This window comes from Sorex fumeus, unplaced genomic scaffold (genome assembly GCF_029834395.1).
Source record: "Sorex fumeus unplaced genomic scaffold, SorFum_2.1 ptg000063l, whole genome shotgun sequence".
Classification (NCBI taxonomy): Eukaryota; Metazoa; Chordata; class Mammalia; order Eulipotyphla; family Soricidae; genus Sorex; species Sorex fumeus.
Window position 1 is genome coordinate 62627402 of NW_026606120.1, and position 22885 is coordinate 62650286.

The window sequence follows — 22885 nt, forward strand, 5'->3', positions numbered from 1 at the left end:
AAGTATGTTCATGCAGTTTTCTTACTAAAAAAATCATCCCTTGTTTATCTGAAATCCAAACTTAATGGGTATCAAGGATCTTCTCAGTCAAACCTATTTCCCGTGATGGTTCTCTCCAGCTCTCATCAACTAAATAATAATGAAAGGATGCTCTTTGAATGTGTGTGTATGGGGGCGGGGGTAGAGCTTTTTGGGGTCACACCCAGCGATACTCAGGAGTTACTCCTGACTCCGCACTCAGGAATTACTCCTGGCGGTGCTTGGGGGACCACCTGGGATGCCCGAGATCAAACTTGGGTCAGTCGCATGCAAGGCAAATGCCCTACCCCACTGTACTATTGCTCTGGCCCCCAAAGATGCTTTTGTGGGCCCTAAACGAAACCCATCTTCAAAAGAACTGGCCGCAGCTGCATGTAAGTCAGTCTCCAAGTCCATATGTAGAACTCGGGCATAAACCATGGCCCTTAGAGGACTAGTAATTCAGAAAGCAAGGCTCCCTTTGACCAAGGCAGGGCTGAAGAGGCCAACTCACCCACTACCCAAAGCAGTCAAGCCACCCACCTCATCCCACTCCTCAGCATCTAGCAGGCAGGTACTGGCTTCTGAAGCTCACACCTGCATTTCCAACTTTGCGGTCTCCAACAGGCTGGGTTCTGCAGGGCAATAAATGAGCACCTAATTAATTTGAGGTTAGTTGGGAGGAAGCTTTGCCTTGCACTTTTCTACAGAGTCCCTCTTTGCTCCATAAAGATCTAAGTGGCTGTGGTTACAATGAGACCCAGTTTCATTCCTCGGCAACCCCTTCAGGGAAAGAAAACTGCCAGCTTGCTCAGGCACCTAGTATCAAACAGCAAAATGATCTCCCCAAGCACAGCTCTCTTCTGAATTTGTTTTGAAGTAGTCTTGGGCTGGAGCGATAGCATAGCGGTAGGGCGTTCGCCTTACAAGCGGCCAACATGGCCGACCCGAGTTCGATTCCTCCGCCCCTCTCGGAGAGCCCGGCAAGCTACCGAGAGTATTCAATATGCCAGACACAGTAACAACAAAGTCTCCAATGGAGACGTTACTGGGCCCGCTCGAGCAAATCGATGATCACCGGGAGGGCCTTTACCTTTACCTTAGTCTTGAGAGGGATGGTGGGATGGGGATGGGAGGGGCGTGAGGTGAGCTGAGGAGCACTTGTGCATGTGCAAGGCCCTGGGCTGCATCCAGCACCATTTGATCCCTTCCTCCTCCTCCTCCTCTCCACAATAGTAATAGCCAAAAAAAAAAAAAAAAAGACATGGTGAGAAAGCACCCATGCTGTTCTTCCTGACAGAGTGGATTCCTGGCAAGGTGATCCCCGGGTTGGATCCCCAGCACTGCAAGCAAACAAAACACTGTGGTACCCAAGAAGTAAAGAGACCAACGCCCCTCCCGTCCCTGCAAGCTCCTTACCTGCCATCCCAGCTGTCTGCACCTGGCAAACAGCATTCCACTTGCCACGTGGTTCCTGCTGTAATCGCATCTGTTGTGAGATAGGTCATAGATGCAGAGGAGGACATAAGACATAAACACACAGAAAGCCGGGAAGATGTCCGAGTGGCTGACAAAGCACCGAGGGCAAGTGTGAGGCCCTGAGTTTAAATCTCTGATGTGGGTTTGGAGGCCCAAGCTCTGAGCGGATCCTGTTATCCGGATCCCCCAACAGAGGGAAAACTATCACGCACTAAACAGTTCAATGCATCTTTGTAAGCTAGAAACCCCTGTAAGCACTAGCGGGTTTGGAAGAGAACTCAGCCTTCGGGCAGCCCGTTCCATACCCCCCGTCCTTCTCCCACCCCATGCCCCCGACAGCGGTCCCTCTCCTGACCTGTAGAAATCACTGCCCAGCTGTTCTTCATGCCACTCACATCACTTGCCACTGAGTGGGCCGCTGACCTTGAAGGGCAGGGCAAACAGTGTTACAGTGCCTTCTCGATGGGTAGCTCCAGCTTCCAGATTGTTCCTAAATTAGCAACTTCAGTACCCAGGGCCTAGAGGTCACACCCATCAGCATTGGCCTCCTGGCTCAGCTCCTTACTGTGTGGCCTTTCTTTTTTCCCTTTGTAATGAACGGTCAGTTGTCCTGCTGTCTTCAGGGGCCTGGCAGGGCCTGTTTCCTGAGGAATCTGGTCAGATTGGAGAAAGTGCAGTTTAGCCCCCATCATTTGCAGGGGTGGGAAAGGCACAAGTCATAATATTTGGGAGCATGTGGTTCTGGGATCAAACCTGGGGTTCTCACTTGCCAAGCATGCACTCCAGTCCCTACAATCATCTCCATGGTCCCAGATACAACTTTTTTTTTTGTGGGGGGAGGGTCACACCCAGAGATGCTCAGGGGTTACTCCTGGCTCTACACTCAGGAATTATTCCTGGTGGTGCTTGGGGGGGCCATATAGGATGCTGGGGATTGAACTCGGGTCGGTCACTTGCAAGGTAAATGCTCTACCTGTTGTACTATCACTCTGGCCCCTATTTTTTTTCTTTTTGGGTCACACCCAGCGATGCACAGGGGTTACTTCTGGTTCTGCACTCAGGAATTATTCCTGGCGGTGCTCAGGGGACCATATGGGACGCTGGGAATCGAACCCGGGTTGGCTGCATGCAAGGCAAACGCCCTACCCACTGTGCTACACCCTCTTTTTTTTTTTTTTTTTTTGCTTTTTGGGTCACACCCAGCGATGCTCAGGGGTTATTCCTGGCTCTGCACTCAGGAATTACTCCTGGCGGTGCTTGGGGGACCATATGGGATGCCGGGAATTGAACCCAGGTCGGTCGCGTGCAAGGCAAATGCCCTACCCACTGTGCTATCGCTCCGGCCCCCCAGCCTCTTTTCTTTTTTTAAAACCTTTTTTTTGGGTGAGTGTGGACACACCTGGCAATGTTCAGAGGTTACTCCTTCTTTGCATTCAGGAATTATTCCTGGAGGTGCAAGGGAGACTATATGGGATATCAGAGATTGAACCCAGGTCAGCTGCGTGCAAGGCAAATGCCTTACTGCTGTACTATTGCTCCAGCCCACAACTGTTTTTTCTTTTTCCATGCCAGGGATTAAATCCGGGACTCACATAGGAGGTCCTGCCTGCCTGTTTTCTTACACAGCACCTTTTAGGTGTCTCTTCAGAAGCCTGAGAGTATTGTTCAAGTTAAAAAAAAATTCATTTTTTTAAATTTACAGGAGAGTGTCACACTCAGCTTTGCTCAGGACTTACTCCTAGTGAGGCCCTGGGGTCCGTATGGGGCGCCGGGGATTGAACCCGGGTTGGACACATGCAAGGCAAACACCCTACCCACTGTACTATCTTTCCATCCCCCGTTGAAGTCTTTTATTCCCAATCAGTGCCCTTCTCCCCTGCTCAGAATCCTGGCTGGTGCATTAGCTCCCTCTATCCGGCCTTTGCTGAAGCTCTTTATCAAAAGGCAGACAAAGAAAATGCCTGGGCAGAGCAGTTAGGGAGAGGCCGGGCAGGCGCTGGGCTAACTTTGCCTGTACTGGCCTTTGCCCCACTTCCTCACTTTCCAAAGGTCACTGGTTTCAAAGGTCCCAGCGACTCAGTCCCCAGAGCCTCTCTTGGCCCTCTTCGGTGTTCCACCTCCTCCTGATAGCTAGAGGGACTTGCTCTGGGGAAGACTGCCAGAGGTAGCAGCAGGAATCTCCCGGAGAGCAATTACCTTGACCCGCTTTCCCTGGAGAACAGGCTCTTTTTCTTCCAAATTGGAAAATCCTCACATTGTGCCAATTAGTCCAGAGGGCACTTGGAACTTCACCAGTTGAAACACTAGCCACTCTTAAAGGGAGGGTGAGCAGGGAACAGAGGAACAGAGGCCGCCTCCCTGGCAGGTGTGACAGTAGCAAGTGGCTTTACAAGAGGAAGGAAGCACAGAGGGGCTGGAGAGATAATCCCACAGGTAAGGTGCTTGCATTGTACACAGCTGACTCCTGCCTGGGGTTCGATCCCCGGCATCCCATATGGTGCCCAGAGCACTGTCAGGAGTGATTCCTGAGTGCAGAGCCAGAAGTAACCCCTGAGACCCAAAAACAGAGAGAGAGAGAGAGAGAGAGAGAGAGAGAGAGAGAGAGAGAGAGAGAGAATGATCACAGAGCTGAGGAGATAGGCGGCTTAAAGGGCTGGTGGACAGGCAAACTTTGCATGCAGCAACCCTGGGTTTGATCTCTGGAAGTTCCCACACCCGCTTCATTACACCTGAGTGCCCTTCCCCAGCACCATGTCCGAAGTGGTCCTGCTGGCTGCAGTCCCCTGAAATGTCTGAAAAGCCAGTTCAATCAATAATGCACTGTTGCCCTGGGACCGAACATATCAAAACAAATCCCTCGCTGAAGTTAAACACAGGACTTCATTTCTCCCCTAGAGGGTCTAGATTTCAGGTCACACCATCTTCTTTTTCCTGGATGTGAACTCTCTCTCCTAGGGGGGAAACACACACACACACACGCACGCACACACACACACACACACACACACGTACCAGAAACCTCTTAAAGTCTCTCTATACCATCTGATCATGATAGAACGGCCAAGGATGGATGTAGGTTTCTTGTAAATCACCATGGATTTATTTTGTCATTTGATTTCATTTTTGTTTTTGTTTTGAGGCCACACCTGGCAGTGCTCAAGGGTTACTCTTGGCTCTGCACCCAGAATTGCTTACTCCTGGAGATGCTTGGTGGACCATATGGGATGCCGGGGATTAAACCGGGGTCAGCCACATGCGGGGCAAGTGCCCTACCTACTGTACTATCTCTCTGGCTTCTTACTATATAATTTCTTTTGGGAACGATTTGCTACCTCTGTTATGCTTTGCCCGAGATGTAAATACTCTACTTTGCCTTTCAAAGAATAGTTGGAGAGATAGTATAGTGTTTATTTGCTTTGCATAGGGTTTGATCCTCTGCACCCCATATTGTCCCCAAATCACCTCCAGTAGTGATCCCTGAGCACAGAGCCAGGAGTAATCCCTGAGCACTTCTGTGTGTAACCCCCCCCCCCCCATCCCCACCCCAACCTGCCAAATCACCAAAAACATAAAGCAAAGGAGACTAGCAAGGGAACCAGAACAATCCTGTGGGAGCAGACTGGTGGAGGGAGTGACTCAGTTTGACAATTTTTGGTCTGGGTTTTTTTTTGGGTGGGGGGGTGAGGGGCCATACCCAGTGGTGCTCTGGGGCTGCTGGGATTAGGCCCAGCCTCCTGGATGCTTTGCATATGCCCCAGCTTGCTGAGCTAGGTCCAGCTTAACAAAAGCCACACGTAGGCATAAGTGGGCTGGCTTCTCCGGTTCAGTGGAGAGATGACTGTACAAGATCCTGGAGGTGCAATCAGCTAAGTGAGCAGGGAAGAGGCATCTGACAGAATCAAGGCAGCCCATTCCAGGTGGTCGGGCAGAGAGGGCCGTGGAGGGGAGAGCCGGCGCAGAGGGGTCTGTGTGACGGAGGAGAACAAATCAGGCCGCATCTTTGAAGACAAGAGTCAATTCTGGAACAGGCCTGCTGGCTCTTTGCTTTTGAGTTGGGCTCTGATTTTGACAGCTGACAAGTTCTAATGACAGGGAAGAGTAAGTGCCAGAGCTTTTTCTCAGCATGACAATAAATTATCGAGCGCCCTTTGCTGCCCCACTCTTTGGAAGAACAACAAAAAGAGCTGATTCCTTGACCCTAACAGATTGTGGAGCTGATCCTCAAAGCATCGGTGTTCTCACCAGACTTGATTTATTGTAACCGGAGTCCATCCAAACACATTTTCTTTTGATTTATCATTTGCTGCTGCTTCTTCTTCCTTTTTCCTCTTTTTTTTTCCTCCTTCTTTCTTCTTCTCCCTCCTCCTTCGCCCCCCTCCTCTTCCTCCTCCTTCTTCTTACACCTGGTGGTGCTCAGGGCTTACTCTACGCTGAAGAATCACTCCTGGTAGGACTTGGGGGATCATATAAGATACTGAGGAATCAAACCCGGGTCGGCTGAGTGCAAGGCAAGAGCCATACCCTCTGTACTATCTCTCTAGCCCCTGCTTTTTTTTTTTTTCTTTAGCTGACATTTTTATTTCTGAAAGTTATTTCTGTGGCTTCTTCCTTTTTTCTAAACCCAGAATAAAACAGGGCTTGACTTGGGCTTTAGCACAGATTTCAGGAGCAGAGCCTAATGGGTTTCCAGAGAGACATCAAATGCCAGCTTATTTAGGTCTCTCAACTGGGTCTTTCAATAGTTCTTGAGTAGTGAGGGTAATCTCTGGAAACAAGATAAATTGGGAGAGTCTGCTCCACTCCCCATCCCTTCCTCCCCTTAACTCTTGAGGCAACAAAACTGGAAGTTGGAGATCACAGATTCTAGAGTTTTGCTCAGATTTCCTTCCGAAGGGGCCAGGAGATGAAGTGTACATGCTTGTCACGCAGAATGCCTCAATCCCGCAGCCACTCCCAGCATCACCAGTGTCCCCCCCTCCTCCCGGACCTCAAACAAAAACAGAATTTCTCGTTGCTGATTCTAAAATGTTCTTTTCTATCGGGGTCAGGAAAACCTAAGAAGCCCGAACCGGTGGCAAAGTCAGGTCTCCTCAGAATTTCTTAGAGGAAATCATCAAACAAGCTTCGATTGACAAGAAACAGAAGATACGGAACTGGAGCGATAGTTCAGTGGGTATGTGCTTCGCACACAGCCGAACCGGGTTTGTTTCTCAGCACCCTATATGGTTTTCCTGAGCACCCCTGGTGAGTGAATGTGTGGGAATACAGGGGTGTCACACATTTTTAAATGCCCACAGACGTTTCTAGTTTCATGGCCCTAAGAAAAAAATGTGTCAGATGTAGTTTGAGTCTATGTTCATTGAGTAAAACATGCCTTGGTTGAAGGGCCCTGTAGAGTGGATAGAGAGGCCTCAAGAAGGATGCTTATCCTCCCTCTGCCAGGCTTCACCAGGGAGAGGGCCTCATTCCATGTTCCTAGGAGAAAGAGCTTCATGTCTGCATGCTCTGATCTCTTCCTTAAACGACCTTCCTGTCCCTCTCCAGAAGCCTTGGTCTTAGCTAGGGAGGGGATTTGGGTTGGGTTTGGCTTTGCAGTGCCAGGAACAGAACCCAGGCCTCACCCAGGGCTCTACTACTGAGCTCCATGCCTGGAATGTAGTCTCTGTGTGTGTGGTGGGGAAAGTCACACCTGGTGGAGCTCGGGGATCATTCCTAGCTGTGCTGGGGCGGGGGGGGGGGGGGGTGCATGCAGGACACAGGGGCTTTGAACTTGTTGTGACCATACCTTTGCAAGCAGGAACTGTAAACCTGCCACTATTCCTCTGGCTTAACTAGGGTTTGGGGAGTGGGGGCTGGAGCTACCACCTGGCTATTAATAAACTTCAGTTTTGTTTTGGGACCTTACCTGGAAGTGCTCAGAGCTTACTCCTGTTTCAGCATTCAGGGATCACTCCTGGCAGTGCTTTTGGACAATAGGTGGTGTCCGGGTTCTAATCTGGACTGGCCAAGTGCAAGACAAGTGCCCTCCTCGCTGTACTATGGGTCTGGCCCCAAGAGATCTATGTTTGCATCACATTTATTTTTGTTTTGTTTTTGGGCCACACCTGGAGGTGCTCAGGGCTCTCTCCTGGCTCTGTACACACTTCTGGCAAGTTCGCGAGACTATATGGGTGCCAGGGATTGAACCCAGGCCAGCTGTGTGCAAGACAAGTGCCTTACCTGCTGTACCTCCCCTGCACCTTTAGAGGACAATTCAATTCTGTGGGAGGGAAATCGTGGGAGATATGAGGTCTCTGAGGTCCCATGGTTAGCAGAATTCACCTTGCGTGGGCACCTCTTTCTAGCCTTGCCAACTCCTTTAAAGAAAGCTTCCCATCTCTGGACCTTGCCTCAAGGTAACACAGGAGCGGGGAGAGTGGATGAGGTGTGGCTGGAAGCAGCCAAAGCTGATGGTTTGGGGAACTGGGTGTTGAGTACATGGGGGATCATTACATCACCCTTTCAATGTCTTCAGAATCTTCCATGATAAAAGGTCTTGAAAAATTAAAAGAGTTCTCATCTTTTCACAAGTTAACACTGAAATATTTATGGATGATTAGCAGGGCATGCTTCCAAGTAATCTGTTCGGGAGTGGAGGGAAGAATAGGTGGAAGCAGTTTGGGAATTGATCATTGAAATGGAGTGATAGGCTCATCGCAGTATACTGGCATCTCTACTTTTCCATTGGTTCGAAGTTTGTCATAATATAATTTTGTTTGTTTGGGGGCCAGCAGTGCTCAGGGGTCACTCTTGATGGTGCTCAAGGTACCCTAGGCAGTTCTGAGTTTGACTGCAAGTCAAGTGCCCTTTTAAATCTGTTTTTAGACCACACCTTGCCTGTGCTCAAGGTTTTCTCTCAACTCTGCACACAAGAATCATTCCTGGCGGGTTCGGGGGAACCATATGCAGTGCTGGAATGGAACCTGGAACCAGCTTCATGTGAGGCAAGCCCCGCCCCCCCCTTTCTCTATTACCTCTCTGGTGCTTGCAAGAGCTTTAACCCCTCTACTATCTCTCTCTGGTTATCAAGAGTACAGTGGGTAGAGTGTTTGCCTTGCACGCAGCCGACCCGAGTTCGATTGCTCCGTCCCTATCAGAGAGCCTTGCAAGCTACCAAGAGTATCATGCCTGCATGGCAGAGCCCTCCAAACTCCCCGTGGCATATTCAATATGCCAAAAACAGTAACAAGTCTCACAACGGAAACGTTACTGGTGCCCGCTCGAGCAAATTGAAGAACAACGGGAGGACAGTGCTACAGTGCTACTATCTCTCTGGTTAATAATATAATTTTTCAAAATACCAAGAATTTGGAGGCTGGAGTAATAGTACAGCTTTTACTAGCACAGCCTTGTACATGATCAACCCAGGTCTAATCTCTGGCACCCCCTACAGTCACTCCAGCACTGCTGGGAGTGATTCCTGAGCACAGAGCCAGGTGGAATCCCTGCGCATCATCAGATGTGATCCCAAACCAAACAAAAATACCAAGAATTACTCCAATTTCTGAAACTGGCTAACTACGTATGAAGTTTCAATAGTTCATTCAGTTAGGTGTGAACCCTGAACAAAGCCATCAGGAAACTGAGACAGGAAGGCAAATGTTAGTGTTCACTTGCGTCACTAGGGCTATTCTGGTGCTCTGAGATCACTTCTGAAGGGGTAAGGGTGACTCACTGATGTACTGGGGATTGAACCAGGGCTGGTCACATCGAGGCAAGCTCCCTACCTGCTGTCCTATCTCTCGGGTCATTCTCTGGATTTTGACTAGACCAAGACAGAAGCTTATAAATATTTTTGTGCTGATAAGAACGCTGGACCCCTCACTGGACAGACTGCTCCAGGGACTCTGCACAATACAACCTTTTTTGGACCCCACCGGAAGTGGTCCTTGAGCACAGAGCTGGGAGTAAGCCCTTAGCACTGCCAGGTGTGGCCTCCCCAAATTAAATAAATACACATGATTTTCCCTAAACAAACAAAAACAAAAACAAAAACAAACAAACAAAGAAAACCAGCGCACGCAGTCAACCTGGCTGACCCAGGTTTAATTCCTCCGCCCCTCTTGGAGAGCCCGGCAAGCTACCGAGAGTATCTCGTCCTCATGGCAAAGCCTGGCAAGCTAAAAATGATGTATTCGATATGCCAAACACAGTAAAAAGTGTCACAATGGAGATGTTACTGGGCCCGCTCAAGCAAATCGATGAACGGGAGGACAGTGACAGTGACAGTAACCGTAAGGATGCAGAGACTGTTATATCACCTTAACTCTACTTGGTATTAAGCCATAACTCATCTTCCTGAAGCTTGCTCTACAGCTTGTGCTAGCCAGACCTGCTTAACTTCGAAGTCATTTTCTTACCAGTAAAGTCCTTTTCTTCTCTCCAGAGCTCCTTGTGATTTCTGCATGACAAAGCCCAGCAGAAGCAAAACTAGAGCAGTTGCTGTTGGTTCCCCAAAAGAATCTCCTTCCCTACTAGTGTGGGAGCACGCGCGCGCACACACACACGCACACACACGCACGCATGCACACACACACACACACACACACACACACACTCGCTCACTCATGTGCATACTGGATTAGTCACTTTCAAACTCCTCTATGACTCTGCAGGGGGCTAGCAAATGCTTCTGAAGGCTGCTCTTAACAGAAAACTTTTTGTTGTTGTTGTTGTTGACCACAAACTAACTACTGGACCAAGCAGGCAGACGCAGGAGAATTCTGAGCTGCCCTCGAGAAAATTGACTTTCTTTAGGTTTGTCTGCTGATAAAGCCTGCTAATCCCAAGGAGGCTAAACCGTCTGCCATTCTTCCCAGGAGATTAGTGTTCACTGAAAACAAAACAACATTCCTCTTTCTGTGGACTAATTAACAATAACAGCAGATAATGCTAGACCAGGGCTTCCAGTTTAATTATCACAATAACCCCACTATTATGCCCATTTTACCGTAAAGGAAGTTCAAGCCCAGGATAGTAGCCAGTTGCCTAAGGCACCTGACTCCTAGTGAACTGAGCTGAGTCCAGGTTAATTCAGAGCTTGAAATAGCTCTGCTTCCTGGTCTTGCAGATTCTTCCAAACACTGTCAACCATTTGAAAAAAGAACTCTCTTACTTATTCTCCAAGTCTCCATCAAGTCAGCCTCTCCCCTACCTGTCCAGTAACTTTTTTTTTTCTTTTTGGGTCACACCCTGCGATGTTCAGGGGTTACTCCTGGCTCATGCACTCAGGAATTACTCCTGGCGGGGCTTGGGGGACCATATGGGATGCTGGGGATCAAACTCGGGTTGGCGGCATGCAAGGCAAATGCCCTACTCGCTGTACTATCAATCTGGCCCCTGTCCAGTAACTTTTACAGCTGCCCAGAAATTTCTCCTAGACTCTCTTCTCATTTCTCTCTGGGCAAGTTAATTAAGGCACCTAGAATTCATTTGTCCTCAGAATCAAAACTGCCTTTAAGCAGATAGCCTGTAGCACTGTCGTCCTGTAGTTCATGGATTTGCTCCAGCGGGCCCAGTAATGTCTCCATTGTGAGACTTGTTACTGTTTGGCATATCGAATATGCCCTGGGGAGCTTGCCAGGCTCTGTCGTGCAGGTGGGATACTCTCGGTAGCTTGCCGGTTTTTCTGAGAGGGGTGGAGGAATCGAACCTGGGTCGGCTGCATGCAAGGCAGGCACCTGCTGTGCTATCGCTCCAGCCTTGAGCAGATAGAACAGAAAAAAAAAAAAAAGGAGGGGATTATGCTTGTGTAACAAAATGGGAACTTGTTTTCCTAGCAAGGCTCAAAGTACATGGTCTGGGGGTCTTGCAGCTCCACATCATCACTGAATGTTCCCAGACTCTTTCTGTTTGTGGCATGGTGGATGCTCTCTGTTCAGCCTCAACTTCATGTTCCAGGCAGCTAGAAAGGGAGACAGAAGTGCCATCCAATTCTAGGCGTTCGCAGTGTGGCCCAATGCTCAAGCACTTGTGACCCTGAGTTCAACATCCAGACACCTCACCAACCTCAAATGATGCAATGCTAATCTCAGAGCAGGTAGTTTCTTGGAACTTCAGTTCAGCCACTTGTGCTTAACCTCATCAGTCAAACCCTGGTTATTGGCAGCAGCTGGGAAGTCAGGGATGGATAGTATCTGCACTGCGAACAAAGTTAAGACCCTGATATAAAAATGCTTTTTTGTTTCTGCCTTACTGAAATGTTTTGAGGTGAAGTGTGGATGTGGCATCTGACAGAGAAAGCTCCCTCACCAATGCTTAGGCTATAAGATTTGATGGAATTGGGTACAATTTTAGATTTAAAAAAAAAATTGGAGTGATAGGGCATTAGCCTTGTACACAGCCAACCTAAGTACAATCTCTGGCATCCCATTTTGTCCTCCAAGCCTGACCAAAAGTGACCCTTAAGCAGACATGATTTCATCTCTTTTACCTCCGTGACTATGGGGAATGAACTTTGCATCTGACAAGGGAACAATTTATGTAAAAAGAAAGGCTGTAAATTTACCTATCAAACAGTAGGGTTGGAAATAAGGGCCAGAGAGATAGTACAGCAGGTAGGGCACTTGCCTTGCACACAGCCCACCTGGGTTCGATCCCTGGAACCACATATGGTTCTCAAATCCAGCCAGGAATGATCCCTGAGCACAGCGTCAGAGGTAAGCCCCGAGCACAGCCAGGTGTGGCCTCAAACACTTCCACCACACACACACAAACACACACACACACACACACACACACACACACACACACACACACACACACACTCTCTCCGGGAACCAATATAATGGCTTGAGTATACAGTTTCCATGTCAAGGAGGTTTGAAAAAGTTTCTTTTTCCCTCCCTCTCATTTTACCCATGCAGGTAGATAAAGTAGAAGAGCCCTGGTCTTGTACTTGTAGGTTCCTTTACAGAACAACATTCAAAGCTATTCCTTGCTTTATTCCGAGACTTGTGCTGACTAGGTGCCGAATCCCAGGACCAGAGCCGTAGCACAGGGGCAAGCACTCACCTAGTGTGTGGCTAGCCTGGGTTTGATCCCTGGCAACCCAGATGGTCCTCTAAGCCTTCTAGGAATGATCCCCAAGTGCAGAGCCAGAACACCTGGGCACAGCCAGGTGTGACCTCCAAAAACAAACAGGAACCCCCAAAGAGCCGCACAAGGTGAAAGATTTTTATAGCCCCAAGAGGCCCAGAACAAGGAAGTTATACTGGCACTGGCTGGTGAAAGCACACTTGCTCTCTTACATGGGAAGGAAGAGAAGTATTTTTCTAACAAAGGGAAGTCTTGGAACCTGGAATCTAAGAAACACCTGGCTGCTTTCGGTCTTCCTTTTTGAGAGGTTGGACATTTAGCAAAGTTCTGCTTTGCAAACAGTGCAGTGCAGCATGAGTAACCTAATTGGGTTACTTTTATAGACATTACACCAGTTAATCTGCCTGCCCATTGCCCTAAACTATCCTAAATGAGATTGCAACATCTGCCTGCTGACTTTTTAACACTGAAGGAAATATCTCCGAGAACCAGAGTGCAAAGGGTTGAGCACATGGCTTGCCTGGTGCGAGCAGCCATTGATCTCCACACATGTATGCCCCGGGAACACTGCTGGGAGCATCCCCAGCACTGAGCCATGAGCAGCCCCTAAGCACCACAGAGTATGCAACCCCTCCAAATGAACAACAACAAAACATCCTAACTTAAATACAGTGGGCTGTTGGGGTTGAAGAGGACACTCGGTGTCTTTGGCTGAGCCAATCTTCAACAGTCGTATAAGATCTGTTGCAGGGCTGAGAGGGGGACTGGGTACTTGCTCTGCATGGCGTTGATCCTGGTTCCACTCCTTGCACCATATATGGCACTCTCTCCTGAACACTACCAGAAGTGATCTCTGAGCACAGGCTTAGGAATAGCTCCTGACAACCTCCTGGTAGGTCCCCAAAGCCCAGCCCACAACAAAACCAAAAACCAAACCAAACCAAACAGAAACCCAATACAAAGGCTAGTTCACATGTTGTACATATACTACCAGGAACAACCCTGGCCCCTGCCCCACACATCAGCAAAGCACCAGAAGTAGGTCCTGAGCACTGCTAAGCATGGTTCACAGACAAAAAACAAAAACAGACCATCTGTCTCATCAGTGTCCAGTTCTGTTGATATCATGGCCAAAGATTTCTACCTTGCTGGCATGGGTTCCCTGCTCTTCCCTCTGCCTCCTGTCATTCTACTGTTAATGAACTACTTTTTTGGTTGTTTTTGAGTTATACACAGTGGCGCTCAGGAACTACTCCTGGTTCTCCGGGATTGCTCCTGGCAGTGTTTAGGGTACCAAGCAGTGTCAAGGATCCAACCTGCATCTCTTGTGCGCAAAACAGACGCTCAATCCCTTGAGCCATTTCTGTCCCACAGCCCCATGCTTCTAGACCTATGAGTGGAAGCTGAGACATCAAGCTCAGAAGTTTTCTGGGATTACTGCTGATTTTGCAGCAGTGAACTAATACAGGGCATCCACCACAGTGACCCTTCAGTCCCGGCGTTACTGTGACCTGTGAAACCACCATAGTGCCAGAAGCATTTCATTCATATCAAAGAGAGAAATGACTCATGACTATTAAGAGCCCTCATTTCTACAACTGATGATCAGGTCACAGCTAATATGTGTGACTAGTGACTTCTTTTTCTTTTGCTCAATAGGTCCTAGTCCCCAGCCTGGAGGAATGGCCTGACCTTTTGGCAGGGTCTGATTAGCATTCCATTATGCCAAGAATGCCATTTGCATTCTAAAGTGGGTGGTTGTAGTTTTCCACTGACTTTCATCCACGGATTAGAGTATTATGTCCCAAAGGTGTTCCTGCATTCCTCCGTCCCAGTTTTTCAGTGATGAGGATCAAAACCAATCTATAGCCAGCACTTTGCCTGCTGACTCAGTGTATCCAGAGGCTGGATGGGAATTTCTGATTCCAGTTCCATGGAACTGATAAAACCATTTCCCTCTTTGAAACTAAAGCCTCTAGACCAACAGAGGCTAAAATGGCAAGAATGAGATGTGAAAGTTTTACTACTGGACTAGTAGGACTAAAGGAGAAACTTTTTTTTTTCCATTTTATCCCTATATCCCTAAACTCCAATATTTGGGGGTCACTGTCACTGTCACTGTCCTCCCGTTGTTCATCAATTTGCTCGAGCGGGCCCAGTAACGTCTCCATCATGAGACTTGTTACTGTGTTTGGCATATTGAATATGTCATGGGTAGCTTGCCAGGCTTTGCCATGCGGGCGAGATACTCTCGGTAGCTTGCCGGGCTCTCTGAGAGGGGCGGAGGAATCGAACCCGGCTCGGCTGGGCCGACTGCGTACAAGGCAAGCGCCCTACTGCTGTGCTATTGCTCCAGCCCGAAACAAACGCTGCCCCCCCGTTGTTCATCGATTTTGCTCAAGCGGGCCCAATGATGTCTCCATTTTGAGACTTGTTGTTACTGTGTTTGGCATATTGAATATGTCACGGGTAGCTTGCCAGGCTTTACCGTGCGGACAAGATACTCTCAGTAGCTTGCCAGGCTCTCCAAGAGGGGTGGAGGAATCGAACTTGGCTTGGCCTGACTGGCAGCACACAAGGCAAACACCCTACCGCTGTGCTATCGCTCCAGCCCATATTTGGGATATGGATGGCAATTTAGAGCTTATAGCACATTCTAGAGGATGCTACCCAGCCTCAAAGTGTCACCCTAGCTCGCTCTGAACTGAATCTTCCATTTGGGTCACAGTGAGTGTGCTAAGTTGCTATCTGGAGCATATGCTTTGCTCAAAGGAGTCCTAGGCTTGATCCTGGCACTGCATGGTTACCCAGTGGGCTCTTACTCCACAAAAGCCATCTCGCCATCTTAGGTAGTTGCTTCAAGATAATTAGAAATCAGGCCAGAGAGATAGTACAGTGGGAAGGGTACATGCCTTGTATGTAGCTGACCCAGGTTCAAACCTCCAGAACTTGATAGAGTCCCCTAAGCATCACCTCCAGGAGAGATCTCTGAGCACAGAGCATAGCCAGGAGTAGGCCCTGAGCACCACCAGGTGGGGCCCCCAAACAAACAGAAAAAGTAACCTGGGGGTAGGAGGGTAGTTAGACAGAAGCACAGGAAGGCAGGTACATGTGGTTGCATCAATAGTGACCCTAGTTTGAATCCATAGCACCTCCTATGGCCCCCTGTGCACCGCCAGGTGATACCTGAGCACCATTGGATGTGAGCCCCCCCAACACCAAAATAGTAATAATAATAATAATAATAATGAGGGAATGTGGGTCAGTGAGGGATTTCTGTGTGCATGTACTCACTGGAGCATTTACTGTGCATAACGGTGACGGCAGATGATGTCGGCTGTAAAGTCACGCACAGGCAGAAAGTAAACCTAAGTCCAGAGTAAGTGTCCACTGCAGCAAGAACAAAGCTCTGCCTCTTCCGGAACGTGAGTGGTCCAAAGGGCTCAAGTTACGGCTGGTGACTGGGCAAGTCCCTTGAGCAAGGCAGCTGTTAGGGGTTCTAGGTTGTAGCTTCCTTGGGTGAAGTCCACATGCTGTAGCCAGAGTCAGGGCCACCTTGGTGAGCGCCTGCCCATTCTGCTGGACTCAGGCCTGTCCTTTGTGCCTATTACCACGATGCTTTGTTCATGAGTCCACAGGAGTGACTGAACAATGACACCCTCACGTATGTTGTCCTACCCACCCCCACCACTCCCTGGGTACTGAAATACCCCTTCAGCCTTTGGGGAGCTTTCCTGTGGTACATACATGTGGCTAGCCTTCCCTTCACTTCTCTTTATCACCAACTTCCCCACCATCCCTTCCAAGCCTGACCACCCATCCAGACTGCTTTGGTTCAGACCCCAGTCTTCTGGGATGCTCCTCTATCCCAGTAAAGCACATACATGCATTGTTCCATGTCTGTCCCCTGCGAGGGACAAACCATGCAGAGCTATGTGAAAACCAGGCCCAGGCCATTTCTTCCTCAGTTGACAGAGCAAAGGGAATTCACGAAGAAATGAATGTGGATCTAGAGAGGAGGTAACAGAAGGCTTTAGGGTAAGTCTGGAAAACTGGATGTGAAGGTCACAGGGCAAGAGATTCATCTACTCAGGCAGGAGTGGCAGGGCAGCTTAGTGGTGGAAAGGGCTTGAGGTCTCACGCTTCCTTGGAATTCATCCTTAGATCCTATTCCATTTGTTTTGTGGTCATATCTGGCTATGCTCAGGGCCGACTCCTGGCTGGGTGCTCAGGGATCACTCCTGGTGGTTCTCAGGGGACCATATGTGGTGTTGGGAGATTGAACTAAGGTCAGTCACCTGCAAAGAAGTGGCAAAATATCTTGTCCTCTCTCTCCAGTCCTATTTATTTTTGGCTTGGGAATCATTGCTGGAGGTGCCTGGGGACATGTGCAGATGTCAGGGATTGAACTCAGGCCTCATGCATAAAAAGCATATGGTCTGGCTCTCTGAGCTATTCTGATACTGAGACTCCCATTGCTCTGCCATCAATGCCTTGACTCAAATGGAAGAGAGTCCTTGAGGGCCAGAATCCAATGGAGTATCAGGAGGACCCACAGGGCTCAGTAGTAACTCCTCACGACTTTTTCTCTTGCTACCCAGCCAATGGTTCCTTGGAAGCAGCAGAACACCATGCTATGGAACGTAGATCCAGCACAGGCTTCCATTTCTCTGTGTGGTGCTCAGAAGTGCTCTCAAGTGCTCTCCTCACCAGCAAACTCAGGAAAAGTGTGTTGTGTCTCTGCTGGAGGCTGCGGAGGCCCATTTCAGTCTCAGTTCTGAAGGATCTCGCCATGTCGGCCCCAACTGCTTGCAACTTCTTCCTGACATTCCTCCGGAACAAGGTGGATTTGGAGGCACCATCTCGAAGATGGATGGGGGAAGCAGCATTTCATTCCTGACATTGCACAGAAGCTGGTAGGGCCCTGTGCAGACCTCAAGTCACCAACACAGATTACTGAGCTCCGTTATTTAATTTAAAGGACTGTTACAGCCCATTTGAACAAATGATTTATGCTTCTCTAGCTTCAAGGAGTTACTGCTAAGCAAGTAAGGATGCACACAAAAATATATCAGGAGGAATTACTAGAGCACTGTTAGTAATAGTGACAAACTACAAATTACTTAAAAGAAACAGATCAGGGGCTGGAGAGATAGCACAGTGGGTAGGGCGTTTGCCTTGCACGCGGCCAACCCGGGTTCGATTCCCAGCATCCCATATGATCCATTGAGCACGCGAGGAGTAACTCCCGAGTGCAGAGCCAGGAGTAACCCCTGTGCATCACCGGGTGTGACCCAAAAAAAAAAAAAAAGACACAGATCATTGGGCATCTGGTTCATAAATTATAGAATACTCAGAAACCATTAAAAAGTATTATAGAAGAATATTTATTTAGTTTGTTTTGGGGTCAGCCCCAGAGGTGCTCAGGGGCTATTCCAGGTTTGATTGTTGGGGGTTGCTCCTGGCAGTACTCAGGTAACCAGGTGGTACTGGGCATCAGACTTGGGCCTCCTGCATACAAGGCACCATTAATCTATCCCTTTGGCTTTAGAGAAGAATATTACTGACATAAGGAGGTGTATTGGATATACTAGTAAGTGAACCAAGAGGACAGTAAAATAACAGTGTTGATTCCCTATACGTATCCACAGACTTGCAGATTTATGGTGGCTTGACACGCATTATCTTGACTCTGATGTGGCAGCCACATGCATCTATGAACCAGTTAGAACCTTGACCATACCCCATGGTGTGCTGGTCTCCTGCTGAATGCTGGGTGGTGGTGAGCTGGAGTTCCTAGGCAACCATGTTGGGAGTTAATGACAGATACCCTTCCACGTGCTGGCCAGGTGCCCCTGCATCTCTGAGGACAGATTGAGGACCCTGGCTTCCCACCACCTGCATGGATATAGTTCAGCACCAGTCACAGTTGCAGGCCTGAAGGGTTTTCTACTGACTTGTTATCAGTGCTGAGAACTCAACCAGCCTTGCTTTCACCGTCAATACAGCATTAACACAGTATAGCAAGTAATCAATACATCATTATCAAGCAGGCTTTTGCCCTAGATCCTTAGCTAGCCCAAATGTAGGCTAGCTAAGCTATGACGTTCAATAGGCTAGGTGTATCAAATTCATTTTTAATCTAAGACATTTTCAACTTACAATGGGCTTATATCCATATTGGAATAAGGGCAGAACTGTAGCTATAGGAAACAAACAAAGGATATATACCATGGAGATAATAAGAATGGAGAATAGAGATCTTTCTTGATTGTCTCCCTTTCTCCTATGAAATAATTTGCTTTTCTTCTTTTTTGGTTTGTTTTTTAGTAAAAAAAAAAAAAATCAGGAAACAGGATGATTAGCAACAGCAGGTATGGTGCTTCTCTTGCACATGGGTGACCAAGTTCAACCTCTGGTTCCCCATATGATTCCCTGAGCTCTGCCAGGAGTGATCAAAACCAGGAATAAAACCATCAGTGCCAAGAATAAACCCTGAGCACAGCCAGGTATGGTCCAAAAATTTAAAAAAAAAAAAGTGAATCTAGTTCCATCCTTCATTATCATGAGAAAAAAATCCCCTAAAACGACTCAGAGGTGTTTGAGAAACAGAAGAGACCCTCAGGTTGCCAGAGGCCACGAGTCTGTTCTCAGGGAAGCTGGAGGAGCCCTCAGTCATCACAGTCAGACCTGGGGCAGCAGCAGGTCCCTCCTTCAGCTTTGGGAAGCTCGCCTCCAGCGCGGCCAGCCTATTCTTGCTGCGTCACCAGCCTCATCATCTTCAGAGCCATGTCCCCCTGGTCAGACGGAACCTAGAACCCAGCAGCATTTGAGTCAATGCTCCAGGCTGTGTTCAGGGGACACACCAGGGCACCCTATACCCCACTCTCAGGAAGTGTGCCGCAGCTCTGGGCATCCTCCCCCCACACACACTCTTACAGGGGTCTCAGAAGCCAAAGGAAAAGCCTGCAGCAAGTGAATGAGTCAAGGGGAAGAGAAGACAAGACCGCCCACCGGGGGAACAGAAGGAAGCAGCTCATGCTTTAAGAGGCCTGATGCGAAGCAGGCACAAACACACAGGCAAGAGGCACGAACACACAGGCAGGAGGCACGTCAGGATGCAGGGCTGGGTGAAGAAGCTACTGCTGGTACCTAGCTCCTCCACGGATCAGTACCTTCCACTTGGGGCTCAACTTCAGGGGTGCACGAGGCCCTGTTCTTCCTCTTCTCAACTTTTGATTTGGTTCCTCTTAGATTCCACAGTACAGGATCCCTGTCCCCTCACCCCTTTCCACCCCCGAATCCTGAGCCTCCGAGAACAGATACCTGTCTCCCGGTCCACACGGGCCCAGTTTTCCCATTCAGTTGTCTTCCGGACTGCCTCCCACTTGGCTATTCTACAAGTTAGCCCGGCATCTCTCTTTTCTCCTCTGGATTTGCATGAAAACCTTCCAACCCCCTCCTCTGCCCTCTCCCCCAGTTTCATCCTGGACCTCTGCTTCCAGAATGATATTTCTGGGGCCAGTCCAGGTCTTTTGCTCTTTTGCTCACACCCCTCGACGCTGCCTGCCCCCGCTGCTTTAGGAAAGCTCTTTCAGATGGGGCACACAGCCTCCCAGCCCAGCCCCCTCCGGTGCCCCTGCCCTCCCCAGGTCTGGCATGCTGCCCTCCTGGCTTCCTCATCCTTCCTGCCCATCATTGGGCCTGGGTCTCTGGACTCCCCTACCCAGCCGGGCCATTTCCTTACACCATTTCTCACACCCTGTTCCCAGTCTCAGCCTGTCTGCGCCCTGCCTGGGGCTTTGAGGGGGCTGAGACTGTATACCTCTGTCTGATTCACCAGCACGTAAGAGAGCAAAGTATAATTCTGGTTTCTCTGAGTTCTTATAAGGAGACTCCGCAAGAGGGGCTGTGATACCAGGCCTGAGACATCCCCAGAAGCCCAGTTCCTCTCTGCCAGGGTTCTCCTCCCTGACATGAATGACATCTAGGTAGCACTTCTTTGTTGGGGGGCTGTTCTGGGCTCGGCAGGGTTTTGTCAGGATCCCTGGCCCCTTCCAGGTGGATACCTCCCATCTTCTTTCTAAGCGGTGACAATGAGACAGTCTTTAGATGTGCCAGAGTCCCCTAAGAGGGCACTTTAGTCCCCCACTCTCTCCGAGCATTCCCTCAGTCATCCAAGAAAACAGTCATGCCTGCTGCATGCAGAGAGCTGAGGGAACTGAAACTTGGGGTTCCTGCACAACACTCAGCCAGGCAGACATGCACACAGACAGACATACAGACAGACACACACACAGACACGCACACTGACAAACACACAGACAGACATGCACATAGACATACAGACACGCACATAGACAGACACAGACACAGACACAGAAACGCACACAGACAGACATGCACATGGACATACAGACATGCACACAGACACATACACAGCCACAGACATGCACATATAGACACATACATACATACATATAGACATGCACACAGACAGACACGTACACCAACAGAAACACAGACAGACATGCACACAGACACACAGACATACACACAGACACAGAGACACACAAGACAGACACGCATACCGACAGACACACAGACATGCACATAGATATACAGACATGCACACACACACACATAGACATACAGACAAGCACACACAGACATACATACAGACACGCACAGACAGACATGCACACAGACAGGCAGACACGCACACAGATACACAGACAGACAGACATACACAGACAGACATACCAACACGCAGACGGACAGAGAGAAATGCACACAGATACACATACACAACACACACACACACACACACACACACACACACACACACACCCCACATGGCCTAGTCTGAAACAAAAGTAGATGTTAGGGTCAGAGAGAATACAGCGAGTAGAGCGCTTGCCTTGCATGTGGCTGACTGGGGTTTAATCCCCAGCACTCTGTATGGTCCCCCAACTCCTGCCAGGAGTAACTCCTCAGTGCAGGGCCAGGAGAAAGCCCTGAACAACACTGGGTGTGGCCCCAAAACAGACCAAACAAACAAGCAGATGCAGAGCTGGTGAGAAGCTTAAAGGACTGAGCTTTGCATGAAGAGACCCAGGTTCCATCCTGGTCCCCCAAAAGCACTGCTGGGAGCAACCCCCAAGCACCAAGCCAGGAGCAGCCCTTCTCCCAACCAAGACACCATCGGAGGTCTCTCCCAAACCCAAATCAAACCCAAGCGGCTGCTCACCATGTGCCCAGCTCTGAGGATCCAGTAGAAGGCCAGGTTCTTGTAGGACTTGACAAATGCTGATGTCTCTGGAGACTTGGGGTCAGCGTACAGTGGCTTCCACCTCAGCTGATGGAACTTGGGCAGCTCTGGCCACTTGAGCTTCCGTATCCAGGCCTCCTGACCTGGGGGGAGGGAAGGGCCCAGCACTGACCACTGATAGGACAGAGCAGACTGCCAGGCCCTCCCCCACCACAGGTCTCCAAGATGAATGTACCCCAGAATCACCTGAACAGAGTGATGCTTGTGCCCCTGCCGCCCTCCTCCCCCCGCAGAGATGACCGTGACATCACAGCCCTGGCCATGCTCTGGCCCTCAGCCCCATGCCAAGGATACCACAAAGACATGAGGGGTTCGAAAGCTTGCCCGGAGATTCAAGTAAAACTGGAGGTTTGAGGACGTCAGTCCTAAATTACTCTCTGCATAAAACTTACCCCGGATCTTATTAAGAAAAAGGAAAAAGGTGATCCAGGGAGGCAGCACAGTGGGAAAAGCACTTGCCATCAGCCAGGTTCTAACCCTGGCATCCCCTGAGGTCCCCGGAGCCCCAACAAAAGTGATACCTGAGCTCAGAGCCCGGGGGAAGCTCTGAACACTCCTCCTTGTGTTCCCAAAATCACAAAATGGGCTGAGAAGAAGACTGAGAGGGCCAAGCACACGTTTTCACACAGGTGACTTGGGTTTGCTATGCAGCACGGCACAGTTCCCTGAGCACTGCCAGATGTGGCAGGTGTGGCGCCCCAAATAAAAACCAAACAAAAAGGTGGCAAACCTGGGTTCGATCCCCAGCATCCCCTATGGTCCCTGAGCACCACCAGGAGTAATTCCTGAATGCAGACAGAAGTAAACGCCGAGCACTGCCACGCGTGACCCAAAAAGCGAAAAAACAACCAACCAACCAAACAAACAAACAAACAAACAAAAAACCACCAAAAAACCCAAAAAACAAAAACCCCAAAAACATAAAGCTGCAAAGTGGCACTCAGCAGTTTAGGGTGGGCCGGGAGACAGTTCCAGCAGCTC

General features: G+C 49.3%; 1 protein-coding gene across 1 annotated transcript in view; it reads right to left on the bottom strand.

Moving 5' to 3' along the window:
• Positions 1-17941: 17941 nt before the first annotated feature.
• SCPEP1 (serine carboxypeptidase 1) overlaps positions 17942-22885 on the bottom strand; it is a 32700-nt gene continuing 27756 nt past the window's right edge. The window contains exons 12-13 of the mRNA XM_056127327.1: positions 21824-21987; positions 17942-19385 (exon numbers count right to left, since the gene is read on the bottom strand). Coding sequence (XP_055983302.1) covers positions 19323-19385; positions 21824-21987 — 227 coding nt within the window. The 3' untranslated portion in view covers positions 17942-19322. The remainder of the gene's footprint in view (positions 19386-21823; positions 21988-22885) is intronic.